The sequence below is a fragment of the Pituophis catenifer genome, unplaced genomic scaffold (genome assembly GCF_029215685.1).
Source record: "Pituophis catenifer annectens isolate HBS135680 unplaced genomic scaffold, rPitCat1.0.hap2 SCAF_1, whole genome shotgun sequence".
Classification (NCBI taxonomy): Eukaryota; Metazoa; Chordata; class Lepidosauria; order Squamata; family Colubridae; genus Pituophis; species Pituophis catenifer.
The window spans coordinates 268,192,583-268,213,072 of NW_027256881.1; the positions used below are offsets into that span (position 1 = coordinate 268,192,583).

The 20,490-nt window shown below is 36.5% G+C and overlaps 1 protein-coding gene across 2 annotated transcripts in view; it reads right to left on the minus strand.

The window, feature by feature from the left end:
• Window positions 1–715: 715 nt before the first annotated feature.
• Window positions 716–20,490, minus strand: part of PAMR1 (peptidase domain containing associated with muscle regeneration 1) — a 62,554-nt gene continuing 42,779 nt past the window's right edge. For both annotated transcript variants that reach the window (XM_070931206.1, XM_070931205.1), the window contains 5 exons: window positions 10,409–10,621; window positions 7,153–7,219; window positions 4,440–4,672; window positions 2,413–2,705; window positions 716–1,252 (listed from right to left, as the gene is read on the minus strand). In XM_070931206.1, the coding sequence (XP_070787307.1) occupies window positions 716–1,252; window positions 2,413–2,705; window positions 4,440–4,672; window positions 7,153–7,219; window positions 10,409–10,621 (1,343 nt within the window). The remainder of the gene's footprint in view (window positions 1,253–2,412; window positions 2,706–4,439; window positions 4,673–7,152; window positions 7,220–10,408; window positions 10,622–20,490) is intronic.

A 20,490-nucleotide genomic window follows, 5' to 3' on the forward strand; every position in this document is an offset into this window, starting at 1 on the left:
TCAGAAGACATAGCTTGCATTCTACATATGCATTTTCCTAAACACAAAATATATCCATATTCAGAAGTTCTATGATGAAATACAAATATGTCTTGACAGTTAAATAAGTGAGAAAAAAATATCCTGGACATAGGAAATATGAAAAGTGCTGAATTATGCCATTTATAAATGTATTACTATTCTATATTTTCTAGTTCTAACAAGTATTTTTAAACAAATGAACACAATGGATAGGAAATAGATTGAGATGGATCCACAATCAAATCTTGGTTTGCAGGTTTAAGAGAACCTTTGTTTATTTGCCTGTGTACAGTATTTTAGGAGGGAAAAATACAATATAAAATATACCAAAACTAACTTGGCCCATAATAAATTCATCCAGCTTTGGAATAATCTTTTGCCAGTCTCTCATGTTTCTCAGACTTGTGCAAATACCTTCCAATCTTTTTATTCAGATAAGTGTTAAAACAGATGGCATACAGTTACTTTGGCCCATCATACTTTGTTTCCACCAGAAGAAGGGGGAAATCTGAGACATGGTAATCCATTTGTCATATTCAGAGCTTCTGGTAAAATCATCCAGCCTCACTGAATAGTAAGACTCTGGCAAATTTCCGAGGGCCCTGCTCTAGCTTCAGTGGATGAAAAACCTGAAGTATCAGAGAGAGGAATCAATACAGCTATCTTTTCAGAAAACAGTTCTGAGCTAAACATTTCATTTCATGTTCTTCTCAATCCAGTCTTTGAAAGGAATTGCTCGGGTGTAGCCAGTGTAAAGTTCTAGGCTGCATGTCTTGTCATAGCCCCAGCTCACCAAACCCATGAGATGCCAAATTAACTCAGAAGTTGATTTTCCTGGCAAAGGTATTGCAGCAATCCCTCCAGTCTCGGAAGGGCAGATGTTAGAAGCTGCTGTGGGATGCTGCTTGGCACAAAACATACTGTCAGTGACACTGACTTGGATTCCATGTTCCTCATATTGTTGCTCACACAGAAGGGAGTCCACTATCTGAACAGACCCGCTACGAATTGTATCGTTCTTGTAGTTTGAGTCTGTAACATCAGTCAGGATCTTCCAACCGGTGATGACTATTTGCAAATCATCTGTAGGAGGATCGATATCCCTTGCGGATGCCAGGCAGATGGGTTGGACATGGCTGCTGATTCTGGCCTTGTCCAGGAGCTTAATGATAGCTATGTCAGAATCGAGCAATATAGGGTCGTAATTTGGGTGAACTATGATGGCTGAAATCTAGGAGAAATCCAGAACAGCAATATAAGAATTTACATGTTACATATATTTTATCCGGATTTTAATATTGTATATGAAATCCCATATCATCTCTAGCAGTCACTAACTGCTGTCAGCTGCAGCCACAGTTACAATAGTGTCTCCAGACCATGGGTATCTTGCAATATAGCTATGCTAGATGGGAATTGCAACAGTTGGATTTCCAAGGCAATTGGAAAATCTCAGGAGGAAGGTAGCTTGAATAAGATCAAACTGTAGATTGCAATGTTAAATCAAAACCAAAGGACTAAAAACCTGATAAGTGACTCAAGCGTAGAAAAAGGAAAATTATTTTGATGGAAATATGCAGCATCTATTACCCAGGTAAAGGCGGTAAAACATTTTTAAAGTCCCAGAATGAAATAACTGTAAGAAGTGGCTCAAGCAGTCACTTCCCTAATTTACTGAATTATAAGGAGGAGGTACAGAACAAAAAGATTTGTAAATTCTATATTATAGCCAGTCTCAATAAAAATAGTTTCAGCCGTCTTATGGAGTTGATTTCCTAGTTTACTTATTGAAGTTGATGACAACAATAGAACCTAGGTGTGATAGAGCTTATTGGTCTGTTTCTTTAAAATTTAATCCACTAGAGCTTTTGAAGCTTTTTTTAAAAATCCAGTAATACAAGAAAAAAAGTTAATGAGGAATCAACAGTAAAGGTGAAGAATATCTATCTATATCTATCATCTATCAATATATATAATCTATCTATATATCATCTATCTATCATCTAGTTAGCTATCATCAAGCTATCTGGCTATCATCTTTCCTTATTACTATAAACAATTGGCTACAGATACTCCCATCTCAGCCTGCTAATTGCAACTAGTTGTAATTACATCAATAAGGCTTATCTCTATGTGGCTGACCTGCAAGCTTTAGGCCACAAGTAACGCCTTAGATATGGCCAACCAGAAGCTTCTAAAGGCAGATACCAAAGTATAGTTTTTATGGAACAAAAAATTAAAATTACTGATTACCTGACTTGAAAGGGAACATATGTACTGTGTCTAATTTCAAGGAAATAGAAATATCAATGAAGTTTAGTTTTCGTTTTATTCACTATGATGTACTAAAGGCCTTAGCACTCATCTACTCATCCCAAACACTTAACTCACCCGTAGATTCTGTATGATCTTCTCATCTCTATCTTCATCTCTGTAGAACTTGCCAAGAACAACTCTGATGTCTGCTGTTTTGAGAACAGTGACCTTCCCCAGATTGGTGACACAGTGTGCAGCCACAACAACTGTGCGTTCATTCAACAAAGCTCCGCTGCAAATCAGTATCCAAGTCCCTTTTCTGTGATTGGGAAATTTCACCCCATTAGGTCTCCGATAGATGGCTGCTTGCCATGGCCATCTGGTTGTGGATGATTTGTGAAGTATAGTGTTTTCTGTCTTTCCGCAGACTGCCAAAAGGAGAGGGAGAAGAAAGAAATATGATTTTTTAATTAATAAAACAAAGTATGTAAAATCAATTGTATTCAATAATCAGTTACACTACCTGAGCCCAAGGCAAATTTTACCTTGCAATAAAATTACATTATGTAAAATAAATCTGTTGGCTTTCTAAATGTTATCAAGTTCTACCCATCCACCCTCCTTTCCAGATTTCTTTCTTTCTTTGGCAAACCGTATTATATTCTAAGACTAATGAAATATTCAGGACTTCCCAAAGCAGATTTTAAAGTCACATAGTAAGCCTTGTTCTAAAAGATGAGAAGCTTTGATTGTTTAGATAGAAAAGTGGAATAGAAGCTTAACAATAAACCAAACCAAAGAAAAATGGCCTTAGCTTTGCTGAATATCACTGGAAGTTGTCACACCAATCAACAGAAAAGTCTATTCTGTATATTCTGTGGGTTGCCAACAAGCCTCTAAACACTAAGTAACAGAGTCTTTTCCATTCTCATAGACAGTTTATTTGCATGATGTTGTACAGACCAATATAAATGACAGAGCATTAATCCAGACAGAGTTAATATTTTAAAATCCCTGGATTTCAGCGCAAAAGGCAATCAGAAAGGTAAACTTCTCTTTTTTTAAAATCAGTGAAGATTAATAATGTTTAATCTCTGTTGAATTGGGCTCAATTTTATATTTGCGTATTAACATTTGTTTTGATCAATGGGTATTTTCTAGTGAGTATTTCTTTTGGTTTGTCACAAGTGGCACTCACTGCTAAATGAAACATTCTCACATTCATTAAAAAGAGCCCTCAAATCTTTCCAAGTGCTGGAAAATTTGCAAAAATAAGCAGACAATCCCCATTTATCAACCACTTCCCTTTCAAGGTAGATTTCTTCTGGTGACAAAAAACGGTGACATTTTGTGGACATGGCTACACCTTTCACCTTATCTGTCCCTACGACAATGGGGATGAACAAAAACAGATTTGTCTTTCTAACACATTTTGAAACTATAAATTTCAAGAAGCTTAATAGGAAGTGACGTTCCTATATATTTCACTTCAGGATAAGGCCTGCTTTGGCCTCATTTCCAACCAACCTTCCTCAGTGCCAATGACCTTTCTTTTTTTCACAGGAACAAGCTTTTTTTTTTTGCTTCCAAAATAGGTTGGATTGGCAGAAAAGGCTTGTTAACTGAGGGGAAAGCAAATCCCACTGAGAGAGCTGAATTGCTCTGTCTCACAATTGGCCGAAGTGTTTTCAATGTCTATTCCTCTCAAATGTGAACTTGGTTGCTATTAATACATCCTTTCAGATAAAGATCTTTGAGCGGTTATTTTCCTCTAGCTGGAGATCTTTGAAGGATATCCTTATGTTCTGAGTTGCATAAGTGACAAACTCTGAATAGAATTAACAGGAGCAACTTCCCGCTTCCCTCGCACTTGTAAAGAAGCAAGCTTGTATTCGCTTGTGTGCATATTTGAATAATAGTTCTATTTGCTGGCCTACAAGTGGCATTCATGTTCTTCATTTAAGAATGTCTAATCACCGGCTGGTCCCAAAAAGAAATCCTCAATAATTATTATATAGCCCACCTCATCACAGGCAACTGTACATGAATTCCCTAGTTCTGAACAATTTGTTCCTCAAGGTATTTTCATTTAGAGAGCAATATTATTACTTATGGCATGGTAGCGTTGCCTAATGTTCTATGTCTGATAACCACACTCTTACTTGGAATGCATGAAGGGGCCCTCCCACTCCATTTTCCTGTTTTCAGACAGGTTCTTCGGCTGCTTCCCAAACGATGGTAAAAATGAGAAATACAGTCATACTGCAGCTGCATGTGAAGATGGTGGAAGCCTGGAGGCAATTCTCCAAATGGTAGTGAAGGTTTCTTGGTTGGATATGCCTCCAACTTCTGTTTGTTAAATGTAGATGAATAGAGTTGATGCAAGGGAGTCTCCCTGTTTTGTTCGCAGAGAACATGGAATTATAATCAAGAAGCCGAAACCTTTTTTTTATATCTTTATATCTTTTATATCTTTTTATATCTTTAGCTTTTATAGTATTTGAAGTACAGTTTGGAATAAAGCTTTATTACAAATAAGCTAATATTTATAATTACAATCCAGTGAAACTTTGCAGCCCATGGAGCCACTCAAGACTTTCTAGACTCTTAATAAAATTCAGCATTCTCTTCTCCAAATATGATTAAGAGGCAAGGCTTAACAATAGAATGTTTAAGCTGGCAATCCAAATTCAGTCCATTGTCTTTCCAGTTAGCAGTGTTGGGAAGATGTGTCTGATGTCTTGGAATTTCACTAGTAAAAGTATACTTACAATAAACTGTACATAATACTTCTATATACTTAGATATATATACCAATAATCTGATTTACTGACTTTCCAGGCTGACTTTAAGAGATATTAGACTGTTTTGCAAAGTGTGACCTCTTTTTGTAAAAGATTCATTAAAAAAGCACTGAAGCGTTTACCAAGCAATTGTTAATATCAGCAAGGAAAACTAAGGAGAGAATGAATGTATCATCTATTCCACTATTCCCCCCCCCCACACACACACGGAGAGGGAGGGAAGGGGAGGGAGGGAGAGAGAGAGAGAGAGATCTGAAATTTTTGCACAACACAAATTCAACCCATTTTTTTTTTTAATTTGATTTATATGCCGCCCTTCTCCGAAGACTCAGGGCGGCTTACAATGTGCTCAGCAATAGCCTTCATCCTTTTGTATATTTATACAAAGTCAGCTTATTGCCCCCACAAACTGGGTCCTCATTTCACCTACCTAACCCATTCTTGTATGGGGGTTGAAGGAAGATTTTTCCACACATGTAACTTTCCTCTGCCCATATTTTTAATATGTGGCAATAAAACCTAACTGAATCTAAAAAAATTTACACAGTTCTAAGAATTTTAGAATTAGAGAGAATATAATGTGTAACTCTTATGTTATGATTACATAATACAGTACTATAGTATCACATAGTTTTTATGTGATAATTAACACAAATATGTGTTAATTTAGGGAAATGCTAGTTTTGTTGTCTAGTACAGGGGTCCCCAACCCTGAGCCCCCTGGATGGCACCAGTCCACGGCATGCCAGCAAATGAGCAAAGCCCCATGTGCAGGATACAGGCAGCACACAAAACGATGCCCACCCCAGTTCATAGAAAAACCTCTCTCCATGAAACTGGCCCCTGTGCCCAAAAGGCTGGGGACTGCTGGTCTAGTATGTTTATGCTGCTTTTGACTAGAGATTTATTTGTATTTTGATTGTATTATCAAAAGTAAAATGTCCCTCAAATCAAGATTAACTCATACACCCATTTCATGGATTTACAAATTCTTCTTGGCAACAATGCGCAAGCAGCAATAATAGACATCTTAGTTTATCCTGCAACCTGATCCTTCATCCAAGTACTCATGAAGACCTGCTATAGGAGAAGGAGTAGCAGAATGTGGAGGCAGAGTTAAAAGAGGCATCAGCCTAGAGTCCCTACATAGCCACAAGTGAACTAAGTCTGACCTATCTTGAATTACATTGACCCATATCTAGCCCCAAACAGGTGTTAATCATTTGCTGAAAAGATTCTTGCATATAGGCATGATTAGCAATAAATCAGTTTAATTAATTGGACCTGGTTGGGGTTTTTTTGTGTGTGCCTGACACCTGCTTAGGTTACTAGATCAGCAAACTGGCTAAATGTTATACTAAACAAATGCTGAGGTTTAGAAGGAAGATTTATATTTTGGATAATTCCCAGCAGAGATCGTGAACAAAAAGGTGGAACAATAGCTCATTATTTTATGGGATGACACAGACATCAGCTCCTATCTATGATGCCAAAATTGGGAAATGTGCATAGTGATATCATGATACAAGTTCTGTCATTTGTTGTTTTGTTGAAATGTTACATTCAAGTATATAAGGGGCAGAGTTTCCATATCAATTTCATAATATTTGCCACTTGCAGATGCTTATGTATGATGAGTTCATGAATATATTCTATGTAATCACCGGAGCACAACAGTTATACAGTACCTATTTTGACAATTCTTATCACACCTTTCTTTAGATTCCGCATAAAAATATTTCTTATCTTTTTATCAGTTAGGATTTGGTCGTCTGAGTCTGTAGTCTATTATAAAGTACTGTGACAAACTATCAGAAATTGTATCATATATTATATCAGCTAATATATTTTCATGTGGATGTTGATAGTTATAGAGTAATTGTTGGACGACCATGCTGGCTTATAAATTTCCATCTAATAGATTTTTTTTTTATCAAACTAGCAATTGTTATTTCCAGAATAACTGCTAAAGTTTATGCATTTTTTCCCAGATAATGTTTGCACAACCAGGCACAAAGACACAAGAACAAGCAATAATATTTTTCATTAATATAAGGTATTGCAATCTTACCTTGACTGTACTTGTATAGGGAGTACTTTCTGTCTCACCAGATCAGAAATCTTGGGTTCCCTGCAAGCTAGAAAAAAAAATACTACACAATATTGCATAATTCTTTTTCATATTTTATGCTCAAATTTATGGTGTCTTTATCACTTCCTGGCCCTATCATAAATGAATTAAGATAAATGTCAAGCAATTCATGAAACAATAGATATTGCACATTTTTAAGAATAATTTTTAGTTCTTAAAATTTTTTCTTTTTTTCCCCCCTTTTCTTAAACTGAGCAAACAAGCCTAAGCTTTAGATGGTTGCATTTCACAAACCATTGAAATGATGCAATTGCAATCCACTGTTTCTCTACCTAGAGGTTCCACATATCTCAATAGGAACAGAATAATTATACTCTTCTTCTGTATATTTATAGCCTGGCAATCATCACTCAGCTGGTTCATGGATTATATATGTCCACCATTAGCAGGAAGAATATTAGAGAGATCCTATTATATTTTGGATGAGACATGAGGTCATTAATAGTTCCATAAACCTCATTCCTTTCTTCTGAAATCTTGATATTTACTTTCATTTTTCATGCTTAATAAATGAGAGCAGAAATAGATAATAGATAAACCATTATGAAATTAAGAATTAAACACAGTATTAATTCATTTGAAAGACCACTTTCAAGCCACTATATAGTTGTGAAAGATTTGGACATTTTATTTATTAGATTTCTGTCTTGGATCCCCTTGAGGAGCTCAACTGATCTAAAATTAATATCAGGGAAAAAATACATGCTCAACAACAGGCAAGTAATTAATATTTATAAAGAGGCAAAAGGGGAGGAGCAGTGACAAAACATGTAGTGTGACATGACACACATTTTGTCCTCTTTTACTGTATATCTTTGTCATTTGTATCCTGGCTTGCTATAGATCTCCTCAAGGGTAGTAGTTCTAATATGGTTATGCAAAAATATAGAAAGAGTAGTACATATCAGTCCAAAAGCTAGAGCTGACCGATTACTGAGTCCATTTGTATGCCATATGCTTTTTCATTAGCATTTTATTGTTTTCCTCCCTGTTTTCATAGAAATTGTCTGGATTATTCTTCAAAAAATAAAGACTACTTCTACTTCTGGCCTGTTTATTTGCAAATCTATGAAAAGGTGAATTAGGAATCTGATTCTGTAGATTGTTTCTGTCCCAGTTTCTATAAGCGAGCAATTTTTTCTGTACTGTCCAGCTTCAGCTTGACAGTTCCTTAAATTAGCTTATCCAGTAAGTCAGATAGAAAAAAAATACGATGAAGAGGCCAATGAAGTATTAGACTCCACTTCTATATAAAAGGACAATTTCCTTTTTTTAAAAAAATATGAACGGGCACATCATAATTTTGAGCACATATTGTAGTGCTTCTTGCAAAATAGCTGCAAAGTTGCCTTATCTATCCCACAAATTGTTGCCAGACGAGATAGAGTGCAAAACATGGATTCACCTGTTTCTCACTGCTGTTGTATTTTCTTTCAGATTATTGGAGAAAGGTGCCAAAGCTGCAAACGTGCTACAAGAAACTTTTTATTAAAACCAAAGGAGATTGAGCCTATTCTGCCTAGCGTTACACCTTTTCTTACTATTGGCTCCCTCTTTCTCTTTTGCCTAGCTTCTCCTCCTTGGTTAGTTTTCCAATCTGAACTGCTCTAAACAAGTGTTCCTTAAAACCTAGTTTGCTTCAGGGAATTGATTGCTACAGAATATAATGTCTCCATCTCTGTTTATCAAAGACTTTTTTCTGGGCAGGTAGGCATATTGATCAGCAGAGCTACTTGGTGTTTTCAAGGTATTTTGGGAAATAAAGATGATACTGAAGGACAACACTTCGTTTTGTACTGTATCACTTTTTTGAAATAAAAAGACAAATGGTGCACAAAGCTGGACAGGAGCCAAGCATGTTTTCCACGGGGACAATTATTAGAGAACCTAGAACCTGCAGTAGACAATCAGGTATTTTCCAGATAATTGGATTTTAATTTTAATAAACTCCACTAGACTTAATTTATGGTCAGAGATTACAAAGGGGATTGGAAAAATTATCTGCCTCTATATCAAGTCTTAATACTCCTGGTATTCATACAGTACATTAGTTAGTATGCAGCTTATAAAATGTATAAAATAAAATAAAATCTATTTGGATTGCTTCACACATGTAGAATTTGGAGAAAGTGTCATTGATGATTTTAGAAAATGGTTGTCGTGGTATCAATGATACTTATGCCTATCCATGGCAATCAGACTGTATTAGAAGGAACGTGGGTGCAGTTGTTCACTGACATCCTATTCACCTTGTAAGATGGGTGTCAAACTCAATTTCATTGAGGGCCACATCAGGATTGGGTTTGACCTGGGAGGGCTGGGTGGGGGTGGGCGGGGCCATGGTGGGGGTGGCCATGGTGGGAGTGACACAGAACTGTACCTCTGCAGACATGGTTTTATAAACTTATAAAAATAGGGAAGCATACATTTCTGTGATTTTGCTTTTTTAATACTTACTTGATCTGCTTGATCACCTTATGAGAGAGAGAGACCAGATCAAGAAACTGACTTCATAGGAAGATTAGAACTATAAATTATTGACATAGGCTAGTAGCAGAATCTTGCAAGCCTGAAAGGTAAAATATTTTACTTTTCCTCCCTTTTAAAACCTTCTGAGTCATGGAAGGCCTCCTGCAGTACTCTGGAGGCCCCATTTTGGGCCTGGAAGGCCTCCTGGACCAGTACAGAGGCCAAAAGGGGTTGCAGATGTGTGTGTGTGTATGTTTGTGTGTGTGTGTGTGTGTGTGTGTGCCCCGCCCATGCCGCATTTTTGCTAGCAGAGGCACGGTGGGCTGGTCCTTTGCTATTTCCAGACCTGCCCCATGGGCCAGATCTAAGCACTTCGCGGGCCTTGAGTTTGACACCCCTGTTGTGAGATGTTCACAATCAACTGTAGGTTTTTTTCTTGGCAAACTAGTTTATCAGTAACTTTCTATGGGGCAAATTTTAGATCCTGACATATTCTTGAATAGAGAAAAGATGCAACAGACTATTAATTTATTTTGTAACAATCTATCTTCCAGTTAAATTGTTCTTAGTTACAGGAACATGGAAGAAATTAGATGAAGTAAGGATTCTAGTGGGAATCAACAAAAATTACATCAGTACAATAGGTGCCATAATATATTCATTAAAAATATTGCAAGTATTAAGTTGAAGTGATGTTATTAATTACCTTTTATACAGATTGGTTGTTTCCCTGACCACTCGCCATTGGGTTTGCAGGTTCTCTTTTCATTACCGCTGAGAGTATAGGTGTTATTGCAAAAGAATGTAATTACGGTTCCAATTTTTGTATAATGACCATTAATTAGAGCAGTATCATCCAGCAGTTTCCTGTACCCATTGAGTGGAGCACCAGGATCAGAGCAGTTTCTCTCTTCCATAACTAATAAAACAAATGGTTGTTGCTGTTATTATCAAAAGTAGACTGCTTTATTCAACATCACATTATTCAATCCTTTACTAATAAAAAATGCGATCAACTTTTCTTTTGCCATTAACTTTAAGTTAGGCATTTAACATCACATGAATCAGCCATTAGTTTTGTTAAAATGTCTTTGCATTCACATTACTACAAAGAAGCTACTTTCAACTATAGCTGTTTTTTTTTTTAGATTACCACATTCTAGAGGCTATTTTTACTTCATTAATTTCTATATTATTCTTCCTCTCAGGAATATTCAGCAATAGGTGAACTCCAAATCATCAAATCCAACAAATTAATTATTTGTTGTAATTTTAATATATAGTTTTAGATTTTTTTTAGTAATAATTTTCAGAACATTTGGATTGTGTGGTGCCTTAAGAAAGCCCACTCTGAAAAGGAAGCTGTGAATATTTACTACGCCAATAAATAAAGAGACCTGTGTTTCATTTTGGAAGTCACAATGCTGCCAGAACAAATTTTCTAAGAACAATTTTTCTATTAGTTCAGCCATCAAATTGCAATACACATAAAGCACTCATTCTATATAATGCTGATTGACTAATATTTAATTTAATTTGAACTGCAATAAGATGAAGAGAACAAGAAAAAAAAAACCTCCACATTTGCCATAGCCCAGATCTAAAAGTCTCCCTTCTGTTCATCCATGATCCTTCTATGGACTTTTTCTGCAGAAGTCTGATAGGATGCCCATGTCTTTCTGCTTCCAGGCAAACTCAATAGCACGTGTCTTTACTGGCCATAAAACTAAAAGCCAATGGCAGCAAAAGAGGATTTTCCATGCTGTACAATATCAATGTAAGCTTTCTTAAACTTAAATTTTTATGTCAGACAATCAAAGTGTTAAGTTTGAAATACATTTTTGCTTTTTATTTTCTTAGCAATTTCTGGAAAAAAATTTAAACAGTTTCAATAGAAGAAATAAAAGGAGTTCTTACCACATCCAGGATGGTGAGCAGACCAGCTTCCATTTAATTGACAGTAAGCAACTTGGCTGCCTTTTAAGGTATAACCTGTGTTGCATTTGAAGGAAATCTGGGACCCGTATTTAAAGTCATCTCCTTCCACAAAACCATGAGCCGGATTACCTGGAGTCCTACACATCACCACTGACAGTTCAGATATTTCAAAAAAATCCACTTTATTACAAAAACAGGGGTGTTTTAGGATTAGTAAGAATGTTTTTTTTTAAATATTACAATGTAAGAATAATGAGAGAGAAGCAAAACGAAGGCAAATAACTAGTACAGATAATTAAAAAGTGTTCCATAGTGCTGATGTGTTTTTCATATTTTGACAGCTCATTGAAACAGGACTTGACTGACAGCGTCAATATACCAGTATATGCATAAGTGTCTGGAGGGGAGGGGATGGGAAATGATGAAATGTGTATCAGAATGTCATGCTGCAAACCCTGTAACATCTTAAATTATAGTTATAGTATGTATATATTGTCATGTTTATTACAGCCAATGGTAAATGGCAAAGTGCAGATATAATCAAAAATTTTGGCATAAAATAAGATGGCTTGACAAATAAAATAGACTGATATTTCATAAAAGATTTTTTAAAAAACTCAACATTATTAATACAAATAAAGACTTTGTTTTATGTACTTTTTAATATTTATTAGAGTTTTTTATCCTACCTTTATTACTTTGTATGTAACTCAAGAGGATGAATACAACTTAGAACTGTTCATTTAGTGACTGATTGAAGTTACAGTGGCATTGAAAAAAGTGACTTATGACCATTTTTCACATGCCTGTTACAGCATCCCCATGGTCAAATGGTCAAATGTGGCAACTGGTTCATATTTATGACAGTTGCAGTGTTCCAGGATCATGTGATCATATTTTGTCACCTTCTGACAAGCAAAGTCAATGGAAAATTCACTTAATGACCGTGTCTCTAATTTAACAACTGCAGTCATTCACTTAACAATGAAGACAAAGTCATAGAATGACTTCGTAAAACTCACTTAACAAATGCTTTACTTAGCAACATAAATTCTGGGCTCAATTGTGGTCGTAAATCAAGGACTACCTGTATACATATTTATATTAAGATGCAAGTACAGGTAGTCCTCATTTAGTAACTGCCTCGATCAGTGTCCATTTACAATTATGACAGTGATAAAAAGCAACTTTGGGACCGGTGCCTGCATTTATGATCTTTGCAATTTCTCTCAGTCAGGTGTTCACCATTATAGTCAGTTAATACAGTGTTATGTTGTCCTGTGTCTGCCCCATTTCCTCCTACCCCAGTAAATGAGCTATCTCTTCTTGAACTGCTTTATCTCCACAGCACAGTATTTCCCTAAAAAGTGCTAACTAGAGTTAACAAATTAAGCTTTGTGTTCTTAGTTGAGTACAATCCTGCAATTTGCAGGTGCTGCCTGAAATTGACAAGACCCTAATCAGTTTCAGACTAAAAGCTTGCTTTTGCCTCTCAAATGCTTGTGGCAAGTGTGCTAGGCAAACAGAGGGTGCTAGTGCATTCCTATTGATTTGTTTGCCTGCTTACTCTCTTGTGATCCATTCCTCTCCAATGAATGTAAATGAAAATATGAATTATCTTCCAAAGGGCAGTGGATGAATAAGATTTGCTCTTTTACCCAACTTCTTTGCAAATTAAACTCCAAAAACCTTCACCCAGCTGTTTGATTTGATTTACCCAGCTGTTTGGGGTCATATTCTTCTGAGGCTGTAAGTATTAGGGACAATTTCTTCATCAGCCTTTTTCAAGATTATTCCTGGCATGTCTCTCAGTGTTCTTGTTCTTTGGTCTTTGTTCTGCAACTTCTAAATTAAGCATCAATGCACAAATTCATTGAAACATATGTATAATCCAAGCATATTTTCACTTATTTATTCCATACTGAGATGCCCTCAAAGAGGAGGAAGAAGAAACCCAGTTCATCTGAAGGAAGTAACAAGAAGCAAAGAAAAACTTAAATAAAATCCTATCCACGGTTGCGGTCTGTCCATATGATTTTCACTTCACTTAGATGCAACTGCAATCACTAAACTAAGACTATCTGTACAAAAACGTGAGAGTTTGCATCATGATAAAAGTTCCCTCAACTTTTCATTACTGAGATTTGTACCAGATGCCTGTGACTATGTGGGTAACCACGCTGTTATTTCTACTATAGTCCCCTTTCTCTAGCCAGACATTTGAATTAAATGTCAGGTACCCTAATAGCACCAAATATTTTTTAAAAAGCTAATTACTTATAACTATTCATTTTAGATTACTATATGATAGTGGTCATATCCCTGAGATTAAAAAAATACCTTTTGCAGTTAAATGAAGAATATCTTTGGGAGATTCAGAAAAAATTGGGTTTAGGAGATTTAAACACTTCCTTTCGATTGAACAATATTTGGAATATGAAATAATGAGTGAGAAGGGGATTCAAATCATTCACTCACCTTTCACTTGTTAAACTAAAATATCCATTAAAAGAGAACAGAGCAACCACATGCCAGAAATAGTTTTCATCAAGGTAAACTTAGCTAAGGCTTTGTACTGTTGCCTTATCAAAACACTCTATAATAAGTAGAATCTTCACTATGACATATGGAAGATTATGACCCGGAATATAAGTGATATAATATAAAATTGTGGAACGTATGAATTGACAAGAGAATGGAAGGAAATATAACTTAAATACAGGGGTGAAATGCTTCCGGTTCGGACCGGATCGCCCAATCCGGTAGCGATAGAGGCGGGTGGTCCGGAGAACCGGTAGCAAAAATCCCTGCCCCACCCCATTGCCCAGCTGAGCCGCGCAATCATCAGAGGCTTTTTTTTAATTTTTAAAAGCATTTTTTCTACAACCTCTTTGGCCGAAAAAATGCTTTTAAAAGTAAAAAAAAAAGCTTCTTCAGCCGAAGAGGTTATAGAAAAAATGTTTTAAAAGGAAAAAAAGCCTCTGCCCATCAGGCAAGTCAGCTGGGATCGTCAGAGGCTTTAAAAGCATTTTTTTTACAACCTCTTCAGCCGAAGAGGTTGTAGAAAAAATGGTTTTAAAAGTAAAAAAAAAAAAAGTTGGCCACACCCACTCAGTCATATTACCACCACCACCAAGCCACACCCACAGAACCAGTAATAACAAATTTTACATTTCACCACTGCTTAAATAGGAAGCTGTACAGAATTGAGTAAAGATAGACTGATTATTTTGTTAAATTATATGAACAAATGGGTGGAACAAAGTTCAGAAAATGTTATTGGGCCATTCAGAAATCCACAATAAATGATAATAGTGATTGGCAATTATCTGTTTAGAAAAAGGTCTGCTTGTTTCAAGCACATGACTCAATTATAAATCCATTCATTCTAGTCTCACATGCACACACACAAAGTAAATATAAACCTTGGAGATGACCAGGCTAAGCCTGAGGGAGGGGTCAAATGCATCATCAGTCACGCATCTCTTCATGCCCACAAGAGATCCAAGTCTAGACCACCTTGAACTCCATTGACTCTTATCTATTGCCAATTTCCTTGGACCATTAGTAGTTCAGATTCTTGTGGATAGCTCTAGCTTGCAATAAATCTTTATATCCATTTGAACTGCCTGGAAGTTCTGATTTCCCTGGCACTTGACATTTAAAAAGTTACTATTTTAATCATGATATAATATTGAAAAAAATAGTTAAAGATAAGTTCTGAACTTGTGAAAAGTTCTGAATTTGTGACAAACTACGTTTTATCAGCATTAGCAGAAGTTCTTTGGGGAAAATAGACACTGAAGTAAACAAAGTGGGGAACCCCTCCCCCAGATTTTAGAAATAATTACAGTAAGAGAAAATGCAAGTCTTGTACAGAAAAGCATTACAAGATGGATTAAGCTTCTATGGAAGCTGCTTGAGAAATGTGATTTGATTTTACCACAAAGTGCCAGAGGACTAACTAGAAGTATGAGAATGCTTAGAGGAATGAAGAAATGAAAGAGGCTATGAGTGACAAAGAAATGCATGTAAGAAACAGATTGCTGCAAAAATGAGGATATGTATAATGTATACAGAGATAAAAAAGACAGCTTTCAAATAATGCACTCAAACACAGCAAGGAATGGGTAAGATTTAAAAAGAGAGGGGAAATGCAGAGTGAATGGAATTCCACACAGCAACTGAAATAAAAAATAAAGCAGTGAAATTATCTGGGATTAAACTGAAGTGAAAGAATACTGGAGTAAATATTTTAGCTATTTGTATGGAAATAACAGTGCTATGTCTCAGAGCAGAATGAAGCAGACATTTATATGGCTTTAGGAGTATATGTGCATGCATTTTCAAGTTAAAGGGTTTGGTGCATGTAATTTCAAGTCAATCTTGACTTTTGGCAATTAGGTGGACAAGTTGAAATGCAATTTTCTGGACATTTTTCAGCAGTGGTTTGCCCTTGCCTACTATCTCAAGCCAAGAGAAAATGCTATTCAACACCGCACTGCTGGCTTCATGCCTACAGCAGAATTAGAATTCACAGCTATCCAGCTTCTTTGGTCCAGCAGTTTCAATCACTACACCTTATTAATGTTCAAGAAAAAAATGATAAAGTGAAATGAATACTGAGAGCATGTTTTAAAAATGGCAAAACTGTAAGTAGAGATGGCGCAAGTGGAGAAATGTTAAAATATGGATGTGGTTTATTTACATATTTCCTGTATGAGTTATTTAGTATGTGTGTGAAGTCTGTAGTTGTACCTGGCATTTGGGAAAACATTATTATTCCCTATACGAAGAAAATGATAGCAAGAATTAATATAAAAGCTGCAGGAGGATTACGTATGCCTGAAAACAGCTTTCATAGAACTGTGATCAAAAGGGTACAAGAGAATCAGCAACATTTGGGGAAGGGCAGTTCAGCTTTTGGGAGCAAATTAGATTTGTTCTTTTCAGCAGATTATTAAGAAATATACAAATCTTGAGAAAGAAAAATTAATGTATGTTTGCTGATTTAGAGACAGTGTATGATGAAATGAACAAGCTTGAATTATAGAGTATTTTGTGGGAACAGAGAGCAGAAAGTTGTTCCTGAATGTGAAAAGAATATATGATGAAAGTAAATACGCATGCAAATAAAGAAATGGAATACTTAGAAAAGCTTCAACACTAAGCGGAGTGTAATATGTGTGATGTGCCTTTGTATTTATGGGTAAACATGTATAGAATGGGAATACTAGAGGTGTTGGTTGGCATATGTCTGCCTGCCTCTCTATCATCTATCTATCTATCTATCTATCTATCTATCTATCTATCTATCTATCTATCTATCTATCTATCTATCATCTGTCTATCTTGTTGGCTGGAAACCCAACTTACTTGTGGGAAACTTTATATGATGCAATAAGGAGTAGGTTATCTGTAAATTAATCAAGACAAGGTAGTTTGTGTCTGACAACTAAACTGTAGTAAGTAATTGAAGATTATACATACTTTATAAAAAATTACAAAAAGTAGGTGAATCTGTGTATTTTGGTAGAAGGCTCACTAAAAATGAAGAAATGAAGAATTTTAAAGTATGCAAATTCTTGTAGAAGGTTATAGATAGTGTGCTGTCTATTGTGATGAATAGATGCTGAGTGTTGAATTATTGTATATATGAGTGTGTGCTACTTCTCACTTTCTATTTGAAAGTGAAAGTTGTATAACTCAGAAGAAACAAAGGTTGAGTGCAGTTTGAATGTTGTTTAAGAACATGTGAGGTAAATCAAAAATTAGTATAGTCAGAAGTCAATAGATGCTTATTAAGGGAGGATTATATACAAAAATGAGTAAGTAGTACAAAAGAAGTACTTTGAGGTGGTTAGAACACATAGTGAGAGTGAATGAGGATAGAATCACAAGCATATGAAGAAAAACTGAATGGATCAAGAGGATGGGGTAAGTGAGAAAGCTGTAGTTAAAATTGATGAGATTTTCAAAAAGAGACGCTAGAAGTTTAAGAAATAAAAAAGCAATGTATGAACACTTGATGAAGAACAGAAAAGTATGGGACAGCCTGAGGAATGGATTTGGGACAAGCTTTTCTCACCTCACAGTCATAATTCCTTTGGTTTGCTACTTCTTTTAATTCCACACTTTTACATTTTATAAAACATTCCTTTTCCTAAAAGGGAAAAGCATGATAGTGTGTGTGCCTGTGTGTGTGTGTGCATGCATGCATACATTTATATGTAAATTATGGCCACAATTAAGAAAACACTACAATCTCAATAGTTTATGGCCAAAACAAATTCCACACATGCTATCTATTGGCTTTCAACTCATATGGCTTTTAAGAAAATCCTCACAAATATAATGTTTGTATCAGTGGCACAAACTACTTATGCCTTTAATTTTTGCTCCACACTCTAATATTCCTTCCATTGAAGCAGCTGGAGGCTTCATTCACATATGGTTTGTGTCAAGTAGTGAAGATTGCCATGGTTGAAAAATTGGGACAGAAATAAAAAGAACATCTGCAAAGAGAAGCCTCTCTCTTATTCAATTCATTTAATTTTTACAGAGCTATCTCTTCAGAGAAAGAACTATCCCCCAATCCAATCCAAAGACAGTTATCTCCAATTATATTAAACTGAAATCAATAAAACTTTTATACCGCCTGCAATGAACTCATCCTATTGATTTGAGTGGTATTACAGCATGGCTGGTGTTCTGTAATAGTTTACTGTCAAGAAGACATGAAACATTTTTAGAGCTTACTAAATGCAAGCCGTCACTAATGAGACCCCATACGCCTTCCCCAATGGAATCTAATCCCCCAAAATCCCTCGTGACATAATAAGGACATAAGATGCTTCCAGACTTCTTATTTACTCTGGAGAGAATTCCTGTCCTCTCCAGAGAAATGTAAGAAATGTAAGACTAATCTTGAAAGACAAAATGGACAACCCTTTCACCCAGAGGAATAGTAGCAATCAAATCTGTCTTGAGGAGCAGGGTATCAAAAAAGTCAAATGGAGTCCAAAATAAGACCTTTCCTTTTGTTCTGGACTCCCTGGTTGTTTTGTATTAATGTCCTTCTCCTACAGCAGGGCTGTCAAACTCAAGGCCCACGGGCCAGATCCATGATATGGTTAGAACTGGCCCATGGGGCTGCCCTGGAAACAGCAAAGGACTGGCCCCTGGTGCCTTGGCCTTGGCCCAGGGTGGCCAGGCACTGATCTAAAACTTGGTGGTGGCCATCCAGGCCGGAATGCGGTCAGTCTTAGATCTGCGGGGCCACCATGGAACCAGCGAGGGGCTGCCCCTCCCCCCTGGATTCCCCCAGCCCTACTTGGGCTACCCCCCAATGTGAGCAACATCGAGCTAGGCACACCTACCTGGCCACACCCACCCGGCCCCTCAAGATCAACCACAACCCTGATGCGACCCTCAATAAAATCGAGTTTGAAGCCCCTGTCCTATAGCATCTTGCAGTTTCCTTGCAGCCTCGTCCTTTTAAAAAAATTATTTCCTGCATGATGTGCACAAACAGTGAAGATGATTTTGAAATTAGAACCTTTTGTGCTTTATGAAATATGTTTTCCTTCATAATGTGAACAGTTATCTGTTGGAGACAGAAACAGATTGATACTTTCCCCTTTCAGATTCTGTAACACATACAATGAGTTTCAGGCTCTGTTGTAAGATGCCTATTTTAAATTGCTCTTTAACCATCTCCCTTTCCTAGTTTATCTTGGCAGTAGCCTCTGCCCATCCTGAAAGAGGTTCCAAGAAAAGAAGGAATAAATTAGTATGCAGGAAAGAAGACATGTTTAATTCTGAGTTAGTTATGTACACATAAATGACTTTTCGAGGAATTGCACCCATAGGTCCAAGCCAGTTGCATTTAAATGTGTAGTTGGAGATGGAGTTACACTGAAATACACATTCCTGCCCATGTTATACCACAACTGCTTATATGAAACAAGTAAACCAGCTCTTCTCCCAGCTTACTTCACCCTTCAGTATGGGACGGGGTGTTGAAGCAGAATGTTTTCACCATGCAACTGAAGTGCCAAGGAGGAAAAATAGTAGAACTGCATTAGAAAAATGGTGAGTTAAATTTGACTTCAGATCCTCGAATTCTCAGCTGGCACCAAGCAGTCCATTCCCTCTGTCCTGATTCTCTTTCCGAAGTTGTTTTGCATCAAAAAAGCATCTTACTAAGGTTCTATTGTGCTCATTAGCCTATTCAGCTCAGTGAAAATGGCTTAAGAGCAGATCCCACAGGAGGGGATATTTTAAAAGTCAAATCTAACCATCTATACTTTTGTGCAGCTCTAATTCCCTTCCACAAAGGGAGTACATTGCAGTAGTGTATGTCCAAACCCTGATATAGGGCAGCACTGATAAAATCTTCCTCTCTTTACTATGCTAGGAAAGATATGATTAAATCCTGAGTCAAAATGTCCATATTGTTGGAAAGAAAACTAACATTTTTGAAACCTTCTTCCTCAAATAGATGATGACTCCCATCTTTAACTTACATTCTTCATCTGCAGGCGACAGGGTTAAAGGATTCATTGAAATCCTCTCTGCCATTTCAGTACCAGATACTGTGGTCCAGCCATGACCTGGCTTTCTGCAGAATATTTTAGATACAGTGTCAGAATACTCTCCTGGAAATATCTGGGTCAGCCAGTAATTATTGAGGAATTGCTTATGAAGTCAAGGTGAATTGAGAATGCATATCAGTCACGATCAATTGATTACCACTTTCTAGATGTGGGTTAAATGTGACTGTTATCATCAGCCCACCCCTGATTATGGTCACTAGAGCATAATTTTCCAGCTGCTTTTCTATCAATT